Raw genomic sequence first — 23884 nt, forward strand, 5'->3', positions numbered from 1 at the left:
GCATGTATAGTTAACGTCCTACTGGACCAGATGATTTTTTGGGAAAAGATTTTTTTTTTCTCCGGTTACCCCGGCTGCCTCGGTTAAGCGGCGCTTAACCTCTTTGCCGAGAGAGGGGATATTGTAGCGATGCTACATATTTGCCTAGGATAAATACATGTTTTTCCATACAAGATAACCGGTACAACATGACTGTCGCATTTCCAACAAAATAACATACACCAGAGTATGACACTTATGTAAAACTATAATGTACCTCCTCAGCTGTAGGTTGAGTGGCATATCCTGCCTCCTGGTTAACTGGTTTCGAAGAAACAAGTCTAAAGAGTGTGCCACTTGAACGGAACTTGTCACCCAGATTGCGCGGAGATTGGTGAACCAGACCTGGCTTCATGCATATCAAAATGATCCCCCTGGTCTACCCCAACTGCTCAAATAGGTCACTTCCTAATTTAATTAGTATTTTAGAATCATTTTCGGAATTTTTATGAAACATAAATAGTGAATATGAAGGTGTGAAAAGGTTGAAATTTTGACAGGAGAACTGTCAGAGAGTAGACTATGCGTTTAGTTACCGCATCGGAAAGAAGGTATTCTGAATGAAACAAGGTAGAAAACGTACGATAAAAATATAATTATTAGTAATTATTATTAACCACTTGAAATATTACAAGTATTAATGAGCATTGATATTTTTTCGAGAGTCATATGATTTGGAAAAGGTTTAAGTTGGTTTGACGTTTGATGCGTCGATATGGATCGAAACGGAGGGCTGGGGATTTTGCTAGAATCGACAATGGATGGAGAGTTGGTACTGGGGCACGCTAGCATTTATACAGTTCCTAATTGAATATCGAAATAAACCGCCTCGCCCCCTTCCGCCGCCTGCCCTGGCCGGTGGAGGATTGGGATATATGTAAAGTGCGCCGTGTGTGTGTGTTGTGCGCGAAAAGGGCGTAGCCCACCGAGTGCTTTCCGTGCCGCCGGCGAGCGCAAGCATGGCCGACGGTCGTGTTGCTCCGAGCGCCGTTGCGCGCTCCCTGATGTGCTGAGCGTCGTGGGGACGCTGGTTTTCACCGCAGGGCGCAGTTTCCAAGGCCTGTGGACTGCGTGCCGCCTGGCGATCCCGAGGTGCTTCACACAGGCCTCCCCTTCACTTGCGTGGCCTGTCGACTCCGAGGCGCGACACGTTGGCGCCACCATCAAGCCGTAGGGCACGGCCTTGACCCGCGAGCCGTGTGTCGGACAGCCTTGCCGCGGTCCGACGACCCCAAGGTCTCATCGCGCGGGTCCTTCTTGTGGAACTCCTGAGCGCCGCGGGTTGTTCTCGCCCGGGCTTGCCAAAGCCGGAGCTTGAGGAACGCCCGTCGCCCACCGTCAGCGATCCGCCTGCTGCGTTAAATACCAGCGGGCCTGTGGATGATAGCTACGTTCGGTACCCGTGAGTGCACTAGACTTTTATCCCAGGTTTTGGCCAAAACCCCGCGTCTCGTTCATCTCGCGATCGTAGATTAAGGTTTACTATGGTGTCACCCCATAACCGCCGACAGTTTAGAGAAACCGATTGTATTCTGAGCAGCGCCCGCCCTAAAGCGGAGTGCATTGTAGTAGTTAGCGAATTGTATTAAATTGCATGTCATATATTTGGTCTTATCTTTTCAATATCCTATCAAGTTCCCATTAACCAGGTTAGCGTAACAAGAGGACCCTTGCACTCCAATAGTCCAATGTTTCACTGCGGATCTTATCCGAGGCACTATTTCCATTAATTATTTAAACATTTTAAAAACCTTATTATTCCTTATACAACAACAATATTATTTTTTATATACGACAACTTTATTTTTTATATACGACACACCTAGTGTCAAAGATCTTGTTGAGACTAGTCAAACGAGCCTAAACATGAAGTGGTTTAGTTGCATGGTTGATTGGTACCGGTAACCAACTTCCAGCTCCATCATCAGACTCTGAGTATCACCTATATAGTGTCAAAGATCTTGTTGAGATGAATAAAACGAGCCTAAACACGATGTGGTTTAGTTGTATGGTTGATTGGTAATGGTGACCACCTTCCAGCTAGACGTGTGCGCCGCGCCGGCGCGCCGCCGCCGCCGGGCTTTTTGACCACGCCGCCGCCGCCGATAAATGATCGGCGTGAAATCGGCGTGACCTTGAGTGTTGTTAATTAGCTATTCCAAGTTGGTTTTTGGATTACAAAATGGATTTTTTGCATTATTTATGTTACAGTTGTCAAATATACATCAATTATTAATTAAAAGAAACTATTTGACACACCAATTAAAGTAACTGAGTAATCCTAAGTATTCACCGTTAACGAACGAACGAAGACTGCTGCTTAGGGTGGGTGGTTTACCTTTGTATGGGAAAAATTCAAACTCTAGCTAGAAGAAGCGGCACCCTCTCATTTTGTTACACTTGTTCTGTTGACTAAATATGCCAAGTTTTGTAATCTTATCTCAACTACAAGGGGGTGCTCAAACACTTTGAAATTTTTCAAAGTTGTATGAAATTCAAAAAAATCAAGTTATTATTTTTTTGAGTTTTATGTACGTAGTAGTTTTCACATTATTTGAAAGTGTGATTTAAAAGTTATTTGGTGAAAAACCATTTTTATTTCTATTTTTAATGATTTTTTTAGGTGAAATTTTAATAATCTTACTTTTGAAAAATTATAAAAAATAGAAATAAAAATGTTTTTCTACTTAAAAACTTATAAATCATATGTGCAAATAATGTGAAAACAGATACTTAAATAAAATTCTGAATAATAAATACTTGTTTTTTTTTGTTTTCATACAACATACAAAATTTTCAAAGTGGTTGAGCACCCCCTTGTAGTTGAGATAAAATTACGAAACTTGGTATATTTTATCAGCATAATAAGTGTAACAAAATAAGGGGGTGGCCCGTCGGAAAATAAAAAAAAATGTTTTTTGAACCACCCTACGTGCTGCTAGTGCTGTTTATACCTTGGATAGCTAGAAGAACAAACCCCTCCATTCTCAAAGAGTAGAGCTCTTTATCGCCACTCATCTCATCTCTTTCCAACATGCCATGGGTGAGCCCTTAGATTCTTCGGACATATTACCAACGCATGATGTGGAGAAACACATGAATTTAAACCGAATGAATGGTAAACATGCTCGTGTTGGAGCATGTGTGAGATGGTTAGGGATTGCAATCCGGTCCGGCGGATCCGGTAATCCGGCCGGATCCGGCACATTTTTCATGATACCGGATCCGGCAAAATTCACCGGATCCGGTAAAGTGAAATAAAGCGCTAAAATATAAAATAACAGCTTAAAACACTGCTAAAATTTAAAAGTTCTCGCCAGTATTCGAATTTTCTCGCTCGCAAACAGCAACACAACAACTTGTTTGTTAGTTGACGCCAGTCTTCTAGCCGACGAAATATGTGTCGTGAGATTTCCGTGCACCGTAAGTACTGGATTGGTTTATATTCAATTTATTGTGTTGTTACATTGTAATTTAATGTACATGTTCTTTCGTTTTATTTTGTACTTATAATAAGTGTTACCTGCATTTAAAATATAATGAATAAATATTTATAAAATTTTGACGACCGGTCTGACCTAGCCAGTGGGTAGTGATCCTGCCTGTGGAGCCGCGATCCTGGGTTTTCGAATCCCGGTAAAGACAATTATTTGTGTGATGAGCACAGATATTTGTTCCTGAGTCATGGTTGCTTTCTATATATTTAATTTTAAGTATTTGTATATTATATATCGTTGTCTGAGTACCAACAACACAAGCTTTCTTGAGCTTACCGTGGGGCTTAGTCAATTTGTGTAAAAATGTCCTATAATATTTATTTATTATTATTATTTATATGTTATTTTGTTATTATTATGCTACTAAATGTACTTGTATAGGTATACACGTTTATTGATTTTGTTTGCTAAAACTAAAATGGTTGAATTGAGAGCACCTTTTTGTTGGAAATGTGGGTTGGGCTATAGATATTTTAAGAGAAAAAGAAGATTTTATTTGTGGTTAAGTAATGAAAACGTTGATTTTTGAAACTTAAAACAGCCGTCATCGAATTAAACTGTTGTGAGACATACTAACATTGAATAATTTACGGTTTAGACTCACTTGTTTTTAGTCACTCGCGCGACATGTTTCGGAGAGCCTAGGTCTCCTGTTAAGACACCCGTATTATTAATCCATTAAAAAATATCCTTAACTTCGCATATAACGCTAAAAACATGATAAAATACGTGACTTGATGAATTTTTTATCCGCAATACCAATCCGGCCGGATCCGGCCGGATTGAGGCCAAAATCCGGCCGGATCCGGCCGGATTCAAAACCAGTCCGGATTGCAATCCCTAGAGATGGTTGAACGCTATGAAGTGGTCGGCTTGCAGCAGTCTGCACCGTGCAGTCCATACGGCTTATGACCGCACGAAATGGAGACAAATTATATGTGGTCGCGAGCATCAGCAATGAGAAAACGAGATAGAAGATACGTCTCAGTGAGCCTGGTGCTTGTGCGGCAAGAAAACCATTAAAAAGAAGCCATAGAAGTCGACTATAATTTAGCAAATGTCATGGATGTGTGGTGTTCTGTTTTGTTAAAGTAGGTATGTCATTTTTTATAGGATAAGCCATGGAAAACGGAGACTTACAGATCGGATCGAAGGTCATGGGGACCAGGTAACCTCTTAATGCAAGCCAGATACTAGGGAAAATAAGTTATTATACCTATCCTATATTAATTAAGAAACCCTATTTTACTCACAGCAGTAACCTGCATTAATAACATTTTCAAGAAAAACTACAAATTAATGATTTTTCTTAAGAAACCTGAAAGTCAAGGTCACGCCGATTTCACGCCGAAAACACGCCGCCGCCGCCAATTTTTTGGCAAACGCCGCCGCCGATCATTTTTTAATCGGCGCACACGTCTACTTCCAGCTCCATCATCAGACCCTGAGTACTGTTTTGTGTAGACGTGTGCGCCGATTAAAAAATGATCGGCGGCGGCGTTTGCCAAAAAATCGGCGGCGGCGGCGTGTTTTCGGCGTGAAATCAGCGTGACCTTGACTTTCAAGTTTCTTAAGAAAAATCATTAATTTGTTGTATTTCTTGAAAATTTGATCAATGCAGGTTGCTGGTCAATGAACTACGTATAGTTTGAATATGCTGTGAGTAAAATAAGGTTTGTTAATGAATATAGGATAGGTATAATAACTTGGTTTCCCTAGTAACTGGCTTTCATTAAGAGGTTTTCTGCTCCCAATGACCTTCGATCCAATCTGTAACTCTCCGTTTTCTCAAGCTTTCCATGGCTTATCCTATTAAAATGACGTACTTTTTACTTTAACAAAACAGAACTTCATATATCCTTGACATTTGCTAGACATAGTACACTGCTGTGGCTTCTTTTTAATAGTTTTCTTGTCGTACAAGCACCAGGCTCACTGAGACGTATCTTCTTTCTCGTTTTCTCATTGCCGAGGCTCGCGACCACATCTAATTTGTCTCCATTTCTTGCAGTCATAAGCCGTATGGACTGCACGGTGCAGACTGCAGCAAGCCGACCTCTTCATAACGTTCGACCATCTCACACATGTTCCATCTCGAGCACGTTTGCCATTCATTCGGCTTAAATTAATGTGTTTCTCCACATCATGCGTTGGATAATATATCCGAAGAAGCTAAGGGCTCACCCATGGCATGTTTGGAATAGATGAGTGGCGATATAGAGCTCTTACAGAATGGAAAAGTTTGTTCTTCTAGCTGTCCAAGGTATAAGCAGCACTAGCAGCAGTCTTCTTTCGTTCGTTAACAGTTGACGACTACTTAGGGTTACTCAGTTACTTTAATTGGTGTGTCTAATAGTTTCTGCAACTGGCTATTCAGGTTCATTTAAATAATGATTGATGTATATTTGACAACTGTAACATAAATAATACAAAAAAATCTATATTGTAATTCAAAAACCAACATAGAATAGCTAATTAACAACACTCAAGGTCACGCCGATTTCACGCCGATCATTTATCGGCGGCGGCGGCGTGGTCAAAAAGCCCGGCGGCGGCGGCGCGCCGGCGCGGCGCACACGTCTAGTCTTGTGTCAAAGATCTTGTTGAGACGAATCAAACGAGCCCAAACACGAAGTGGTTTAGTTACATGATAGACTGGTACCCGTGGCCACCTTCCAGCTCCATCGTCAGACCCTGTGTATCTTCAGTTTCTTGTAACTTGTTTCTTGTAAATAAGCGAGTACCTATAATTTCTTTCGAGTAATACACGTTCATAAGTACGAGTATGGGGCTATTCATAAATTACGTCGTTTCAAATGGGAGGAGGGGGGGAGGGGGTCTGGACATCGGATGATGGTAGCATGACGTAGGAGGAAACAGAGTCATCCGAAGCATGATTTTTGGATGATTTGAGGGATGGGGGGGTTCAAAAATAGATGACGTAATTTATGAACAGCCCCTATGTACATTTGCACTGCATTTAGTATTTTCGTACTTACCAAATAACAGTTTTAGGACTTTATAAGTTAAGTACAGTTAGTGTTGTTATGGTTGATTTCAATATGCTTCGCGAAGGATCAAGAATGTTTAATCCATCATGGTAGTGCGAGTGTGGTAGAAGGGATCGGAATACTGAGCTCGCACGGCCTGCCGCAGCGCGTAAAATACCTAAACTCGCTCAACCCCGAAATGTAATAGCACTCTTAACCCGCGACCTCCGGATTGAAAGTTATCTTTAAGGATCAAAAAAATTACTCCATACACCAGTTTTCTTTCCAAAACGCGAGTTTTCGTAGTCGATATCCAGCGTCATGCAGCGGATATATCAGTAATGCTAGTCGACAATAGATGTCGCAACGAACGAAAACTCTAATGCTCAACAGTTTTCAGCTAATATATAACCGGATTAACCGGAACTCTATTTTCAACTCCGGTCTGCTTATAATATTAGTTATAAATCATTTTACATTGTTCGTTAGTAGCGACACTTGTGACATCTGGGCCCTAATGTCGCATTTGTCGACATCACTGTTACTGACGTTACAGGCCTCCATAGGCTACAGTAACCGCTTACCATCAGACGGGCGGTGTGGTTGTTTGCCACCAACATGTTACTTAAAAAAAACTCCACTATATCGCCAGTAAATAAGTATTTATTTTGCGAAGCTAATGACAATTGTCACAAGAAATACGACAATTGTCACGAAATTCCGACACAGAACTCATTTGCTGTCAAGAATTACCGAAAGTTCTTTGAAATCTTGTGACAATTGTCATCATTATCATCATAAACATCACAAGAGAAATACCTGTTTTTTGCCGATATAATAAAGTTTTTTTAAATAATACAATGATGGTGACAAGCAGGAATACGGCCCGCCCGATGGTAAGCGATAACCGTAGCCCATGGATGCCTGTGACGTCAGCAACAATGAGACTTGTCGAATTGTTGCACCTGTCACGTTGGTGAAATAGGGGCCTGGTGTCAAGTAGCGGTACTGATAATTCCACTACTTGACGTTAGATGTCGACTACGAAATAACTCCCGTTTTGGTAAAAGTGATGTATGGACTATGGATTTACCACTCTTTCTTTACCTAGGTAAATTTTCTCTATGATATTACTATCCAAAACGTGATGGAACTTTCAAAGTTTTATTTCGCGTGTTATAATTACATTCCGGAAAAGAAGCTGTCCGTTGAGGCAGTCATTGTGTTTAATACCAAGGTCGATCGGTTTGAGGCTCTGCAGGTGCCCGCTGTACCACATAAGGAGCACTACACATGACACGCTACATTCGAATTCACGTTCTTTGCGTCATTGGGCCCGATTCGGATTTTGAAATAACATCTATTAGATATCTTTTAGACATCACCAAGATACGATAACGATATGCTTAAGATCTAACCTGTCAAATTTGACATTTGCGCGATTTTGGAGATACTCGTGAACGATTTCCTCAGGATATGACTTAGAGATCCAATTCACATCTAATAAATATCTTACGTTATCTAACGTAAAAGTGACATTGGTTGCCCGAATTGCGCTGCAAAAGAGAACTAGTTGATATCTAAACTATAACGTATCTATTAGAATGGATCTAGTACGTGTCGTCGCTTGTGAATATCTTGCTTGAAGTTCGAATACGGCAGATTGTCAGTGACACAATCTAGAAAATCTCTAGAGGTCTGATAGGACATAGGACAGCGGGAGTCACAAATGTATTGTCACCAGTCGATAAAGACAATTAGTAGGACAACTCCAACTTATGTATTCTCAATCTGAACATTGAAAATCGAAATTTCTGTATCTCTCTGTATCGGCTCTTTGAGATCTTTCTAGTTTCTAACTTTCTATACTGTTATATTTGTATAAAGTTCAAAATGCTTATCAATTTCAATAAATAACAACTTTTTCTTCTACCACAAATGTACTAGGTGCAAGTCTAAACTCTCTGCGCCTGAGCCCAAAATACCCTAAGACAGCGTAATACGATAGCGTAAGTACACCTTAATATTTTTTATGTACAGTCAGCCAAGAAAGTGGTTTACCACTTTTCGACTCTATCAATCAGATGATAGAAAGTGGTAAACCACTTTCTTGGCTGACTGTGCATTTGCAACGGGATCCTGTGCAAAACATTGCGACTGGTGGGCGTATCTATAAAATAAAGTGGTTAGCCCTATCTGTTCTAGTTCTAGTGTCTATCTGTAGTTAAGATTGTGTGGAAACTACTTTAGAACCAGACAGTTGGGTAAGGTCGCGGACACAAGAAGTGGCAAGTTCAGTAAATATTATCCTTAAACAAATTGAAGTAGAGTTTTTAAGTGTTATATTATGACACCACGATTGCTCTTCTGTTGTTGACTTGTTTCCTTAACCTCAAGTCGTAAAGGATTTTGCACTCGGTCTTTGTTATTGGTATCGTAATCAATTTATTCAAACATATTTTGGCAATAAACGACAGCTTAGCATATCTTTTAAGCATTAATTGTCGGCTAAAGCCGGCGGGTTCCCTCGCTCGCTTGATACAGCTCGTATCGTGCGTAAAACCGGTTCTTATAATCGTAATGACGACGCGACGCTGTCGGCGTTCTAGACTAAACCACTAAACGAATGGTACAAAAAAGTGTGCCCACTGTACCTTCGATTGGTGGCGAACGATATCCATGCCTGTGTTAATTATTTCATTGTTTACAACTTTACATACATAAATACATAACAAATATGCTACACTTGAAAGAGGAACGCCCTTTTATGTAAATTAGTGATAACACTCGTGTTTTCTGCTCTTTATACTTAGATAAAATCTTTACTAGATTCAGGAGTAGGTCGCTTGGGTATCAAAATGAAACACCAATTAGAACTATCAGAGTTGTGTATTATTTCAGGAAGTCTGGGCAGCGTCTTCGCACGGGTCATTAACTCGCTCGCCGGTGTTGCGCTCACTCAAATCGTAATACTTATTTGCCGTTCGCGTTTGAAGCTCACTGCTAAAACGCGTTTTTTGTCTCCTTTGTTCGCTTACTCCCTGATGCCATTTTTAAACTAAAAAGTTTAATATAAAAACCTATTAATATAAATAGTGAGTTTAGTAACATCCCTAAACAAGGGCTACACACAAAGAATATCTCTAAAACGATCACTTTCAGAAAAACCCATTATCTTAGCACATTTCCTGTGTCCTTAACAGGTGGTGATAGAGTCGAGTCTGTCTCGTGCATGTCGTCTACCTAGAACCTTGTTAAAGCGGCCCGATGTTGTGTCATTAGAGGGCGTGAATATTTAAGTGGAGATGGCGGGACCGGGGTGCGGTTTTACTCCCGTTCCCGGTCGGGATATAGGACTGTTGGGATTACCTTCTCATTGAATTAATTCTGTTTGCTGATGAAAACGCTCAATCACATTCCATTGTACAGCGTTTAAAGAAAAAAGTATCCTTCCAGATACAGTTTCTATTTCGATAAGACAATTCTTTGTTTTGGCATCCTGCCACTGTAAATGCGAAAAGTAAATTGTGAGTCACGTACTTAAGTATCAATACTATCAATAGACTATATTTATGTTCGATAATTAGATCTTGAGGAGTAAAGGTTTCGATTCTACGTATGATACTTGTTGTACTTATGTTGCATCTTTGTTATCCTCACTGAAATGAAAAGGGTCAATGAAATTAACGCTTACGCCGTAGTTCTGTTGAAAAGGTTAACATAATTCGTTTACTTTATGGTTAATCAAGGGGTCATCCAGTCCGCGCCCAAAAGTCGCATCCGCGAAGTGGAGAACAGTCATATCCTATCGATTTGTTAAGATGGCGTGCGCGGATAGGGGCGGGGGATAGGTCGGCGGCGGGGCCGCAGCCTCCGCACGGCGCAGCGTGCACCGTGCAGGCTTGCACCTGCCACCTGCCCGCTAACCGAGACACATGACACACTAGCGACATCCTTAGTGTATCACTCGCAGCTCAGCTCAAACAACCCCGTGCTACATTAATGAGGAGACCAACCCCCGCCGCCGCTACAGCGTTAACCCTATCGTTACCGTTCAAACACACACTTTAAAACAAATTACGACCCGACCGTTGACATAAACAATAACATTACATATTATGTTATGTCACAACAGCAATCTAATCATTCTCTATACATACAGTCGATAGATCCAAAATGGACAACAACTTTTTCGTCTTAGATCAAAATCTTATTGTTAATATCCGTCAAAACAGAGACGTTTAAACGTTAGAGCGTATCAAAGACATTTTCGCTAAACACAATACGTGAAATTAAATTACCCCCCATTCTTCAACAGTCAAATATCGCGTCTGAGAACCTGGAACGGAAGCAATGTGATGTTATAAATAATAACTCATTTCATTAAAGGTTCATACGATGTTGCAAACACAATCATGTGGTTGTCACCACGACGGCACGTGACATTGATCACTGTAGTATAGATCAAAGCGCATAGTTAACTATGAACATGATGCGCTTCAGTAAGCGTAAAGACCTAGCTGCATCCTCCGTTACACGTAAGTTCTCTGCTCTATATACAACCTCGCTAAAGAAAGGAATATTTTACTTACTAACCTACTCTCTCCCTTCATAGATAATCATAACATTACACATTATGTCATGTTGTTACATTCACAATTTCATTACAGCAGTGGTTATAACGCATGACTACTAAGGTTTCCCTAAAAGCTGTATATGTCTGTATCACCAGGCTCGCTCTAGGAAGAAAAAAATAAAACATTTCAAAAAGTTTTATTGAATTGACTAGCATAACTAGCAATAACTACTGACTGGTAGTACTGGCCTATTGGCTTAGGTCTCCTCACACCGCTGTCCGAATTCGAATAGTTATACATTCGGCAAACAAGCAAGATATTTGAAAAATTTTTAGGTCCGTCTGCAGTTGATTTTTTTCCGTTAAATAAAACCTTCCTCCGTTTCCTTTTTCAACGTCAGTAAAAATATAGCCCGGGTCACCCACTCACCCACATCATAAAAACTGTTCGATTGACACTTTTTCACCACAATAACTGACTAAATAAGAATAAAGAATAACTTAGCTGCTAACTATAGTCCGTTTTTTTTAGCATTAGAAAGAACTTCTCAGAAGTAAGCTTGTGGTTCCAAATCCGGCACTTTTAGCGGTAATAATTTGAAGTAAATTATATGTATTGACCATGCTACATTAGATAATTCAATAATTATTGACAATTAAAGAGCCTGATAAAAACTGCACGCTTGCTTCTGTGGAGTTCTTTCTAATGCTAAAAAAAACGAACTTGCTTCTGTGGAGTTCTTTCTAATGCTAAAAAAAACGAACTATACTACCGATACTGACGTCTGACGTTGCGACCCGCTTTAGGGCATGGGTACACCGACAAGCACTAGGACATAACATTAGTCACCGTCAATCGTCACATTACGTCTTGGTGATAGAGATCGTGATATATGTCGCTATCTCCATAACAGTGACATAATATGACATGTTGAATATATATACAGTCTAGCGACCTACGGAGCGGATCACTGTACAGACTGGCATTGACTGAGCGTACAATGCATCCTACTCGGCGCAGTCGACACGGCTTACATAAATAAACGAATTAATAGTATTATGGGACAATCTTACACAAATCGACCTAATCCCACAGTAAGCTCAAAAATACACCAGATATGATCACATGATTTCTGGACGACCCCTAACATATGTAGACAGACAGATAGGTGCACTACTACGTGCAGTACAGTCGCCATCAGATATATCGGGGCGGTCAAGGTGCTCATAAATATCTGAACACGCCTCTATTGTCTAGACGCTATTAGAGCGCGTGTTTATATATTTTGGAGCAATTCGGCCGCTCTGATATTTCTGATGGTGACCCGAAGCCGAGCTACTACTTAGGTGTTAATAAAGTTCTTTTAAAATCACCAATGAATTGATAGCAATATAGGCGGACAACGAACCACGATGCGGTGTGTAATTCCCGGCAGGCATTAACGGAGATATAAAACAACCATAACCGGCAGGTTAGAATTACACTCAACATCATTAAATTTGTTACTAGGAGTCAAATTTATATCCATTAGTAAAGCAGTAACGTTATTTAATGCGCAGTGTACACTACGAGCGTTTTAAACCTGTTTTTGGTAAAAAGGTAATGGTGATAAATTATTAGCCCCAAACCCGGTTACAACATAATGCCGGCTGTACACGCTCGACGAGACACCCCGAGACAGGCCGAGAGCGAGTGTGTACAGAGTGGTCTCATCTTGTCTCGGTCTTTTCACGTCTCGCCGTTCTCCGATTGCGGTCATGCTCGTGAAGTTGACCACCCCATATCGTTTGCCCGCAAATGGCATATCTATATCGTTTGTTCATCGTTAGTTCACGTTTGTTCAGTAGGTAAAATCGTAAGGACCCGAATCAAACATCATTTTTTTTTAAAGAAAAGGGGGTGGCTGATGTCTTCACGCTAGCCACCCCAAACCACTTTTTGTAATTTTTTTTGGTCTAGATAGCAAGATATTCGTTACTTCATGTTTGTTCAGGCATTAAAATCGTTAGGACCCGATTCCTTCATTTTTTTATTTTTTCAAAGTAGGGTGGCTGTCTTCACGCTAGCCACCTCACCAGCCGACATCAGCCAAACTAACCATGTGAAGTCATCGAGCGACGTTAGTTCACGTTTTTTCGGGCATTAAAATCGTTAGGATCTCATTAGATATGCCATAAAAAAATAAAATCGAATAATTCACATGGGCCAGCCGAGGTAAGTATTGTGCCTAAGTCAATGGCTGTACACACTCTTCGGGAGCCTCTCGCCCGGAATCTCGGCACCGCTCCGATCCAATCGGAGAAGCGCGAGATGAGATAAGGAAGAGTGAGACGAGAAGGGAGCAGCAAGTACACACTCGTCCTCGGCCATTCACGTCGGGTCTCGGAGCCTCTCAACGAGTGTGTACACCCCGCACGATATTCAACTTGGCCGGAGAAGTAGGTTTCATGACAATGCATCTTCTTCTTCTTAGTCGGATACTCTTGTCAGAGCAGTCGTGGTCATTGAGGTCGTTGTACGGCCTCTTTTGTTACTTCCCGCCATGCTTCTATATTTATTGCATTCCGCACGCTCAGATTTAAAGGTGACCCGGTGAGAGCATAGTCATGTCATAAGCATTCTGATTGACGAAGCCGCTACTGGCACTACAAATTCTGGAAACAAAACAATGTAGTCCCTTGGAGTTGGGGTTGGGGATCTAAAGAATTGTTTTTACGAGTATGGTGCTTTCGTTCACATACTTTACGATTAACGTTCAACTTAGGAAAGCATTTTTTCGGTGAAATTAAATGTATTATGGATTACTTTCCGTACCTTTTTAGATAACAGTGTTTGAAGGTGTTATCATAACACCTTCATCAGTCACCTTTGTCTTATTCCATTTACTTGGGGTCGGCAAACCTCCATCAGAATTTAAAAAAATCGATGTAAATAAAGTGTCATTAATGACATACTCACGGAAGTTCATTAGGCGACACGAAGCTAGCAACAAAAGTTGTGGTACCTAATCGTACACGTGGTTCGCAGTGTGCCCCCACCCGGACTCCTCGAGCGCGCCCGGCGCCCCCGGCCGCGGCCGAGTCCCCTGTGACCGGCGCTGCCGTCAAGGTCGCAGACACCTCCTGCTATACTTTTATTCGATTTCTCTATCATTTACTAGGTTAAGCACATACACGTGGGCTCGAAAAAGGAACTTGCTTACTCCTTTATACAAGCTTTTATTAAGCTTTGTTTTCTTTAAAACTATTCTTTCTATTGGCGACCAAGGCTTTAGTTACAGCCGTTACAGGTCTAAGAACAATAAAATTTGGAATATACCATTAGCGTATTGTACCTAACTTTCGTTTTTGGCTTTACACTTTTAATCGGGGGGCACGGCAGTGCCCCCGCCAAGTCGAGCGCGAAGCAAACACTGCCGTACCATACCATATTTACTGGAACCATTTCGCCGCATTTTCAGGCCCCTATTTAAGAACCTCTGGATAAGACCAGAACGAAGAAATTTTGGTCATCCAGTAAGCTATAATCACATACTTAAAATCCAAAATTTCAAGTCTGTAGGTCATTTAGTTCCGAAGTTAAGCGAAAGCAAAGTTTCGCATTTATGAAACTCACTCATGATCATCAGAATAGAACTAGTACTTCCCATAAACTCAGAGAGCTGAAATTTGGTACAGAGTTAGGGTTTAATGGCCACATAAAGGGAAAACCTAAAAATATTGCAATATCAGTCACGTTTTAAAGATCTAAGAACTGCATAAGTAAGTTTGTAATCCCATATAAATATATGATATTACAAAGTTACTGTTGCAGTTCCTACAAATAGTAGGTAAAGTAAAGTAAAGGTACTCTACGATGTACGATGTGAGTATGAATGAAGATATGTTTAGTTATGATATGTGTATACATAGTATGGGTATGAGTACCCGAAAAGAAGGACTGCCTACAAAAAGAGATGAGATCCCATCAAAAACATTACATGTAAAAAGGTGCAAGTCTCGCAACGCTTTTACTACAAAAAAGTTTTGAGATGTAATGTGAAACCAAGTCGGTTATTTTAATCAGTGCCAGGGGGTGTTAAAACCGTATCAATAAGATATCTTTAATTTGTAATACGTATAATGACTTGGCCATCGCACGGCTGCATAATGACAAAAGGATCATCGTCACCTATTAAAAATAATTCTAATTGAACACAACGCTAGCGCTAATTGCAGTTTGAGCATTACACATATTTACGAGTACGGTACGAGTAAAGCATTATGTGCGATTGCCAAGTCATTATATGATGATTAGTGACGGATTACTGATTATTATTTAATTATTAGATTTAATGAATGGGCAATACGAAAAACTGTTGCTACTGTACAAGAATCAGAACCGGAAAAAAAGAAAAGAAAGATTTGTAATAATAAAAAAAACTACTCCTAAAAAGAAAAAAAATGTGTTAAATAAGAAAATCTAATAAAATAAATCAATATGCCCACGTTTCTACAAAAAGAAGTGAAATCCCACCAAAAACATTCTGTAAAAAACTAGCCAAGTCTCGATGGAGCTGCTTGTTTATCTCTAAAAAGTAATGAAATCTAGACAAAGTCGTGCCAAGTCTAAGGTTCCTTACTGCGATTTCTTTATTATTATAGTTAATGTTGTGTGACTTGGCCGTTGAAGGGTACACAAGGGTACAAAACCAGGTGCTCCATGACACCATTGCACCAATCTGCCATTGCACCAAAAAGAAGTGTTTGTTTCAGGCTCGCCCATACATAAGTATTATTGAAATACGCAGCTTTATCAAGCCTACAATTGACTGGTTATTGAATCAACGTTTTCCAAGTGGCAATTTTCCATCGTCAATGGGTAGCGGTTCTGGCGACAGATTGGTGCAATGGTGTCACGGAGCACCTGGTTTTGTACCCTTGTGTACCCTTCAACGGCCAAGTCACACAACATTAACTATAATAATAAAGAAATCGCAGTAAGGAACGTTAGACTTGGCACGACTTTGTCTAGATTTCATTACTTTTTAGAGATAAACAAGCAGCTCCATCGAGACTTGGCTAGTTTTTTACAGAATGTTTTTGGTGGGATTTTAGTTTACGCTATTGGGACAGGTTGCATCGACCACATTTACGGGGCTAATAAACGTGATTTGAGACCACCAGTCTGTAGACAGCTTTTAAATTTCCTGACTAATTTACCATTACATAATTTAGGATGCATACGGTTTAATGTTTAAAACAAACATCCAAGTTATATGAATATACAAGAGCCCGGATTCTGTATATCGAAGTACTTAATTTGCTTTGATGGGTTAACCCACATAATAATATCCATTAGGACTATTAGCTTCACTAAAACTAATGTTAGTGTTACCAAAGTAGTTTTTGAACATGATAGTTCCTAGTAACATGGATAGAATTTGACAAAAGATCTTTATGGAGGGGTGGCTCGTGGCCTACAGATTACCAGTTAGCCGGACGATATCAGCCTGCGAACGACTGACAGGCTGATATCGTCCGGCGAACTGGTAATTTGTGGGCCCCTTAACACTGTTGGCAATTGCCATGTGTCAGTTTTTGCCAAAGTTAAGGTAAATTTTAATTTGCCGTCATTAAGTCCATGAGATGATTCATCATCACATTTATACTGTTAATTATAATAATTATATAACTACATAGTACAAAGGATTGACCACAGCGTACAGGAAGTCGAGCCAAGACACAATATACGCATGTATCCTGTTTTATTATCGGACTCTCAATTAGGTAACTCGTGCAATGTCACCTATTCCAACTTGTTTAATTAAAAGGTCGATCCTTGCAATAAGTCCTGGCTGAGCCTGCAATAATAGCACTACCGATGTCACCATAGATGACATTACATGATTCCATAATGACTCAATAATTAACGAGCCTGCGTTAGCTGCCTAATTAAGTCGAATGTGCAGTAACACGATTAACTTTTTAAATATATGTAATTTTATATTTGTGTGACGACGCTCTACCCCTCCGATTCTTTCTAAATAAATATCCTGATCAATATCAACTCTATTATAAAGAAGATCAGATTTCTGCCCCAAAAAAAAAGCGCTGGTGGCTTAGCGGTAAGAGCGTGCAACTTTTAATCCGGAGGTGGCATATTCAAACCCCGGTTCGTACCAATGAGTTTTTCGGAACTTATGTTAGAAATATCATCAAGACTACGATTATTATTGCATGTTAGTTAAGCTACTAATAGTTTTAACTGTTTAGTGTAGAAGATCCTCTTTCTTAAATTTATATGTGTGGTGCTGTATGTAGATGGTTTTTGCAATAAACGTTTTTCTATTCTATTCTATTTGATATTTACCAGTCGCTTTTCGGTGAAGGAAAACATCGTGAGGAAACCAGAATAATCCCATCTCAATAAGGCCTAGTTTTCCCTCTAGATTGAAAGGTCATATGGCAGTCGCTTTCGTAAAAACTAGTGCCTACGACAAATCATGCTATAGGCTCTCATGAGCTGTGGCAAAATGCCAGGATACGCGAGGAAAAAAATCAGATTTCTGCCGCCCAATGTAGCCTTTGTAGTAAGCTGTCAATGACTAAGTTTTGTTACGCATCTTAGCGACATATTTTAATATTTTTCTTTTTGTTACAGTGGCCCAGTCAGAAGACTCACCGGTTGCAATGAAACTCAAGAAAATATGTCTAAAGACGCCAGTCGGGGAAGAACAGGCAGCACAGGCAGTTCTAGACCCCGCGATAGGTAAGCTAGCCACCATCGACACATAATTTAACCCTTTCACCGCCTGGCGACACACGTACCAAACTGTCACTCCTATATACGCGAGCAGATTGGCTACCAGTACAGATAGCTTACCTACTAAAAGGACTATACATAATATATGTACCTTCGTGCCGCCCACTACAACATTATAGCTAAGGAAGTTTTATTTTAGTCCTATTAACTCACATTATAGACGGGTCTAACGCGAATTATATTCAATTACCTTTATTTACCGACGTTTCGACACAGGTTTCACTGGTCGTCCTATTTGCAATTGGGTTGAAGTAGAAATCCGTTTGTTCGATTTTTTTACGAGACAAATGAAAAGATACTTTGTTTGTTTTTAATAACTACATATATACTATTATAATATCAAGATAAGGCATATCAAGATAAATTGCGCTTTAGGGATATTTTTATACGTAAAAACATGGGATGTTGTACAGTCAGCCAAGAAAGTGGTCTACCACTTTTCGACTCCATCAATCAGATGATAGAGTCGAAAAGTGGTAGACCACTTTCTTGGCTGACGTACATAGTAATACGTGGCCGTGAAGGGGTTAAAAAATGAAATACGTACATAAATATCGTTAATTTACTGTATAGCAGAAATTATTCTTAATATTCGTTTATAACGTTGATTGTCTAGAATAGTCTATTGTCCGAGGTCAATATGTCTGTTACTACATAATCATTACCAGTGAGTTGTAATTTGCACACCACGTCTTTATTTCTACTGATTTGACCTCCTGTTTTTGTCTAGGTAACTTCGACGTCGGAAATGAACGTAAGTTAACATTTGATATTAGATCTTTTTTCCGCTATTTTCTTACTTTTGATTATTCATCATTCTTAGTTACCTTAATACTTAAATGTCTTGTGTATTGCGACGCCGCCCTGTTGATTGAATTGTGCTCTTTTTCCTCGCGACGCATCGACTCTATGATGTCATCGATTTAATTGCGGTGGCCTCTTGATTAGCTACATTATATTAAAACGGCGTTACGGTCGTACGAAACAAGCATCAATGGTACCGATTATCGATTGACGTTTCCTTTGTAAATATTTTATTCGCTGGTCACTCCGCTGCTCATTACTTGACTAGTTGAGTTGAGAGTCAGCTTCGATCTCTATATATTTATAAAATATCTATTTTCTCTTTTAAGTTGTGCCTATGATTTGCTGCGGTTATTGCATGGTACACTTTAGTATTAGTACATTCGGTGACACCCATCACAGCATGTGTGACCGGCGTCGAATGTGTTAATGGTGGATTATAGTTTTGTGTAAGATCTTTCTATGACGTCTTGTAGATTAGAACATCATAGTGCATGTGTTATGATTTGTGGTCAGTGTTGGCCGAAAGTTAATGCAAATTGAAAATGCTGGCCATTAACCATTATAAATTGAATCGTAAACTGTAATAGTCCGTTACGGTTTAAGGTTCAATTTATAGTGGTTAATGGCCAACATTTTCAATTCGCATTAACTTTCGGCCAACACTGTTTGTGGTACCATCGCCCATACTGTTAACTGTACATCGGTGGACCTTATGTCTTTTGTAATAAGGTCCACCGATGTACAGTTAGGAGCGTTGCTCTTTGTACTTAGATGAACTAACAAGAAGGTACTATCGGGTGCAGCGACGGTTGAGCATTTCTCAACGAAAATCGCTTGCACCCAAAACTTTAAAACGTCACGCCTTCTTATATTACAAGTATTACAACCAATCACAGTCTTGCCTTAAAGTTCGTTTTTTTTAGCATTAGAAAGAACTCCACAGAAGTAAGCGTACAGTTTTTATCAGGCTCTTTTATTGTTAATAATTATTGAATTATCTAATGTAGCACGGTCAATACATATAATTTACTTCAAATTATTACCGCTAAAAGTGCCGGATTTGGAACCACAAGCTTACTTCTGCGAAGTTCTTTCTAATGCTAAAAAAAACGAACTATAAGTATAGTTAAAATTTTTTGAACTGATCTTGTTCACTTACCTGTACTAACAATGGCATTGTTCTATTACAATCCTATTATCTGGTGGATGGTAAACCACAAATTAGGATAATCACCTCGTAGTAAAAGCGGATTATAACCGCCTTGAAATGTTAGTATAGATTAACGACTCTATTTCTTTAAACAATAGACTACAAAATACACTAACTAAGTAATGGCTAACCTAACTTTTTTGCATTTAACCACCATCGACACTCAAAAAGAATGCACTCAGTAGAAAAACAGCTATGAGATACCATAATATTTCATTATATTATCGGCTCTACAGTCTTATCATAAGGATAAAATTGCTTTGAAGGTAAGAATAACACTTCATACGTTTTGCATTTAGAGATAACAGATGTGCCGCCAGGGTCGTACTCGCATTGTTGCAATTGATAAGCACGTGGTTTATCTGTTTATGTCGGAATGTTATTTAGTGGTAATTTTTTCTGACCTATACCTAAAAGTATACCTAATAAAAGAGCGAGCGAGACACCAATAAAAAATAATTACCTGGCCTGTTATCAAATTGTGTGTGTTAAGATTATAGGCATATTTTTGTATAAGAACCTGTTGATTTTGGACACATGGGATTATTTTTTTATATATACACTTATGTAACTTTTTTTGCCTCTAGTAGCATGTAAAACATTTCGCAGATTGAATATTGATATATATTTGTATAAGAACTTGTTGATTTTGATTAAATGTGATTATTTTTGTTAACTAATATGTATAATAAATTATTATTAATAATTATACATTTTTATCTTTCTACATATTTTATTTAACACCAGAATACGTCCCTGTCGTGGCTAAGGTGCATGTGACTTTCCAAAAGATTGAATATGATATTATCTTTTTAGACCATTTTAACCCCATTCAACAAGAAATAAGGTTTAAAATTCAATATACATGCAATGTACTTCGAACTTATTTTGTAAGTAAATTGGTTGGCGCCTACGAGAACAAAAGCAGATAATAGGATTGTAATAGAACAATGCCATTGTTAGTACAGGTAAGTGAACAAGATCAGTTCGAAAAATTTTAACTATATATTGCATCGATATTGTTTTTGGGTTCCTACCTGACCAACCCAAACATGTGTTGACCATCGTTATCAGTTGCATTTTAAAGGGCATTCTATGTTAGTAAGATTACACATCTGGTGCCCGTAAAACAATTGTGCGACCAAGAATACGTGGAAACTTTTTTTAATAGCCATAATGTTTGTCCAGAATTGTTAAATTTTGCGCACTTTGCGTGCAGAGACCGTGCGGCGTCTTAACTTAACATCTGCCCGCTTGAACGAATCTTAAATTGTTTAACCACCCTTACTTTTTTGGGCACGTATTTAACCGGTCAACTAATTAATCGGATTTCAGTAGCTTAAAAAATAGAAATAGGTACTAAAATGAATACCTACTTTGGCAACAAAAGCGTTAAAATATTTCAATATGAGCAAGCTACCAATTATTTATTTGGCAACTGAATTATTATGACTCGCGCACGAAGGATTCCTTACCATTGCGCAAAAAACGGCAAACAAGTCACGTTTGTTGTATGGGATACCCCACTTAAATATTTATTATAAAAGTAGTTAAGCATATTTTATTCTAACCTATATTATAATATAAATTAAACACATCAATAGTATTATTTATTGATCTTTGTTGAACTCGTTAAGCACTCAACTTTTTTGAGACTTAGATAAAAAAAATGGGTCTAGAAAAAAGGAAAGTCGTCAAGAGATTTAATTTTACAACCGAAACTGCGAGGTAAGGAATTTGAGTTGGGTCATTAGAATGCATTCAATTTTAAGTGTTACTAGCCAGATGTTTCTTGGTGGTTTACTTATAAAAAAAGGTAAAAAAAGCTACTCCTTTCGATTTCATATCCGTTGCAAATAGTACCGTATTGTTAGGCACGTTACGTTTATATTAAAAATTTAGAGTTACTGGTCAAAAATCTTGGACTGTTCCCATTGGTGGATAATGTAAATAAGTGACCGCGTCTGGGGTGCATTTGAAATCGAACTGTAGGATGCTCAACCGTCGCTGCACCCGATAGTACATGTTATTCTAAACTAATTAAGATATTATTGACAGGTTATTTATACTTTATGGTTTCGGTAATTCCTGCATTCGATCTTCAGAAAAGTTAGGTATGGCGGACGAGCGGCGCTCACTGTGCGTGACGGTTTACATCACATTGCTCATCGCGCATCACATGCTCGGATGTACTGTTGGCCGCTTATGTTGATACAATTTATATGTATAGGTAGTCGTGCACAGGTCGTTAATGGTGTACGTTGATCTGTTGTGTGGTACGCGGGTGGAATAACCTATAATTAGATGCGCGTACTCCAATCCTCCACCGAGGCACTCGTGGACGTCTCGTTCGCTCGACATCCGCTAACCAATTTAGTGCAAAGCAGTCATCCTATCGCCGCATATCAACTCTGATTTGAATCGGGAACTGTTGGCGAGATTCGAGGAATCCTTAATGAAATTTATGTTTCCGGCGTTCCTTTCTAAACGAATGGGGAATCCAATTGTATTTAACAAGAGGCCTGAGTTGGCTGCGTTGGTTTTTAAGAGATAATTAATTTCTATAATGAGGTAGTAACCGACAGCATATGATTGTAAGTATCGTAGCGGTAGTATGGTCTCGTGCAGTCATGCAATAGTACCGTAGCGAGGTGTCTGGCGCGCGAGGGCGGCCCGGAGGTCCCGGGCGCCGGACGCGCCGCTGCAGCGCCGCGGCGTGTTCTCCGCCGTGCGTGGCATAGCGTTGCAACTCTCCTCCATGGCCGGTAATTTGATTGGGCCCGAGCTGTCACCTATGCGCCGCAGTCGCCCGGCCGTCGCTCGCCGGCTATCGATTAGAGCCCCCGCCCTCTTACCCCGCGCCTCCCGCGAACCGGATCTCGTCACGCCGCCATTGTGTACCCGCGACGCTTAAAACGCATTCGTTTCTCCCGATGCGAAAACGACGCATTCCTTCCGCGCGCCCGCCCGCACCCCGCCGCCCGCCGGCCGCGCCGCATCGCGCCACGCAGGGCCCAGTCGACCGACCCTCTCATTACACTTTTACCACATTACCACTCCGCCACTCAGCCGCCGACCGCGCCAAACAAAACCGACCATTGACAAACCTGTCATATCACCGAACACGCCGTAAACCTCCGCTTTATTCGCCCGCAACAAAACGAATGCAATAACAGCATACTGATATCTGCTACTTTATGACGGGCTTCGTCATTAATAGGTATCGCAACTGCTGTAAATAACGAAATGCTACCCCATATTATGTCATAGACATAAATGTAGGAAATATATAGAAATAGAGCCCGATCCTATATTAACTGAATTTCGGAGATAAGATAACAGTATGCGTCACTAAGCACATACATAACATAACCATTACATGCGCTCGCGCAAGGCAAACCGAAAAGTAGTATTTATCCGAAAAATACGTCTGATCACTGCCTATGTTATTGTTATTGACATGTTAAAGCTATATTGACACTCGGTAATAGCACTTGTAACTTACACTCTTACTTTTCTATTACAAGGTTCCTGTTCCTACAAACTAAAGCAACTTTTCTACTGCCCCGCAACCGAACCGAATATGTATTAAGATTCCTACTTGTTCCAACGTTCGTTGCTCTATTACATGTATATATGTTGATGTTGTATGAGCAATCCCATGTACAGACTGAACGAACGAATTCGAACGAAGGGCCTTCGTTGGTCCGGTCTGGATGGTTTAGCCGAACGTTCATTCGTTCACCGCGGTGAAGGCAACATCACAGGACAGTTCCTTTGGGTCAGTAACCATTCGGTCGAATTCAGTGTGGATGGCCGCCGAAGGCCAAGAGACTGTACCAATTTATATTTTGATCGTCAATAATATTTACATGACATTCTCTCTCTCTTCCTAGCTATCCATCCCACATGGTGGTGGGGTCAGCTTTCCTGCTTAACCTTCTCCACTTCGCCCTGTCC

The 23884-nt window shown here is 40.0% G+C and overlaps 1 protein-coding gene across 2 annotated transcripts in view; it reads left to right on the forward strand.

Annotated features, from left to right (window-relative positions):
• LOC134673663 (metastasis-associated protein MTA3) overlaps nucleotides 1-23884 on the forward strand; it is a 94829-nt gene that overhangs the window by 49131 nt on the left and 21814 nt on the right. The window contains exons 3-4 of one of the 2 annotated variants that reach the window (XM_063531672.1): nucleotides 17746-17853; nucleotides 18638-18661. In XM_063531672.1, coding sequence (XP_063387742.1) covers nucleotides 17746-17853; nucleotides 18638-18661 — 132 coding nt within the window. The remainder of the gene's footprint in view (nucleotides 1-17745; nucleotides 17854-18637; nucleotides 18662-23884) is intronic. The other variant, XM_063531673.1, reaches the window with a different exon arrangement.

This window comes from Cydia fagiglandana, chromosome 18 (genome assembly GCF_963556715.1).
Source record: "Cydia fagiglandana chromosome 18, ilCydFagi1.1, whole genome shotgun sequence".
Taxonomy (NCBI): domain Eukaryota; kingdom Metazoa; phylum Arthropoda; class Insecta; order Lepidoptera; family Tortricidae; genus Cydia; species Cydia fagiglandana.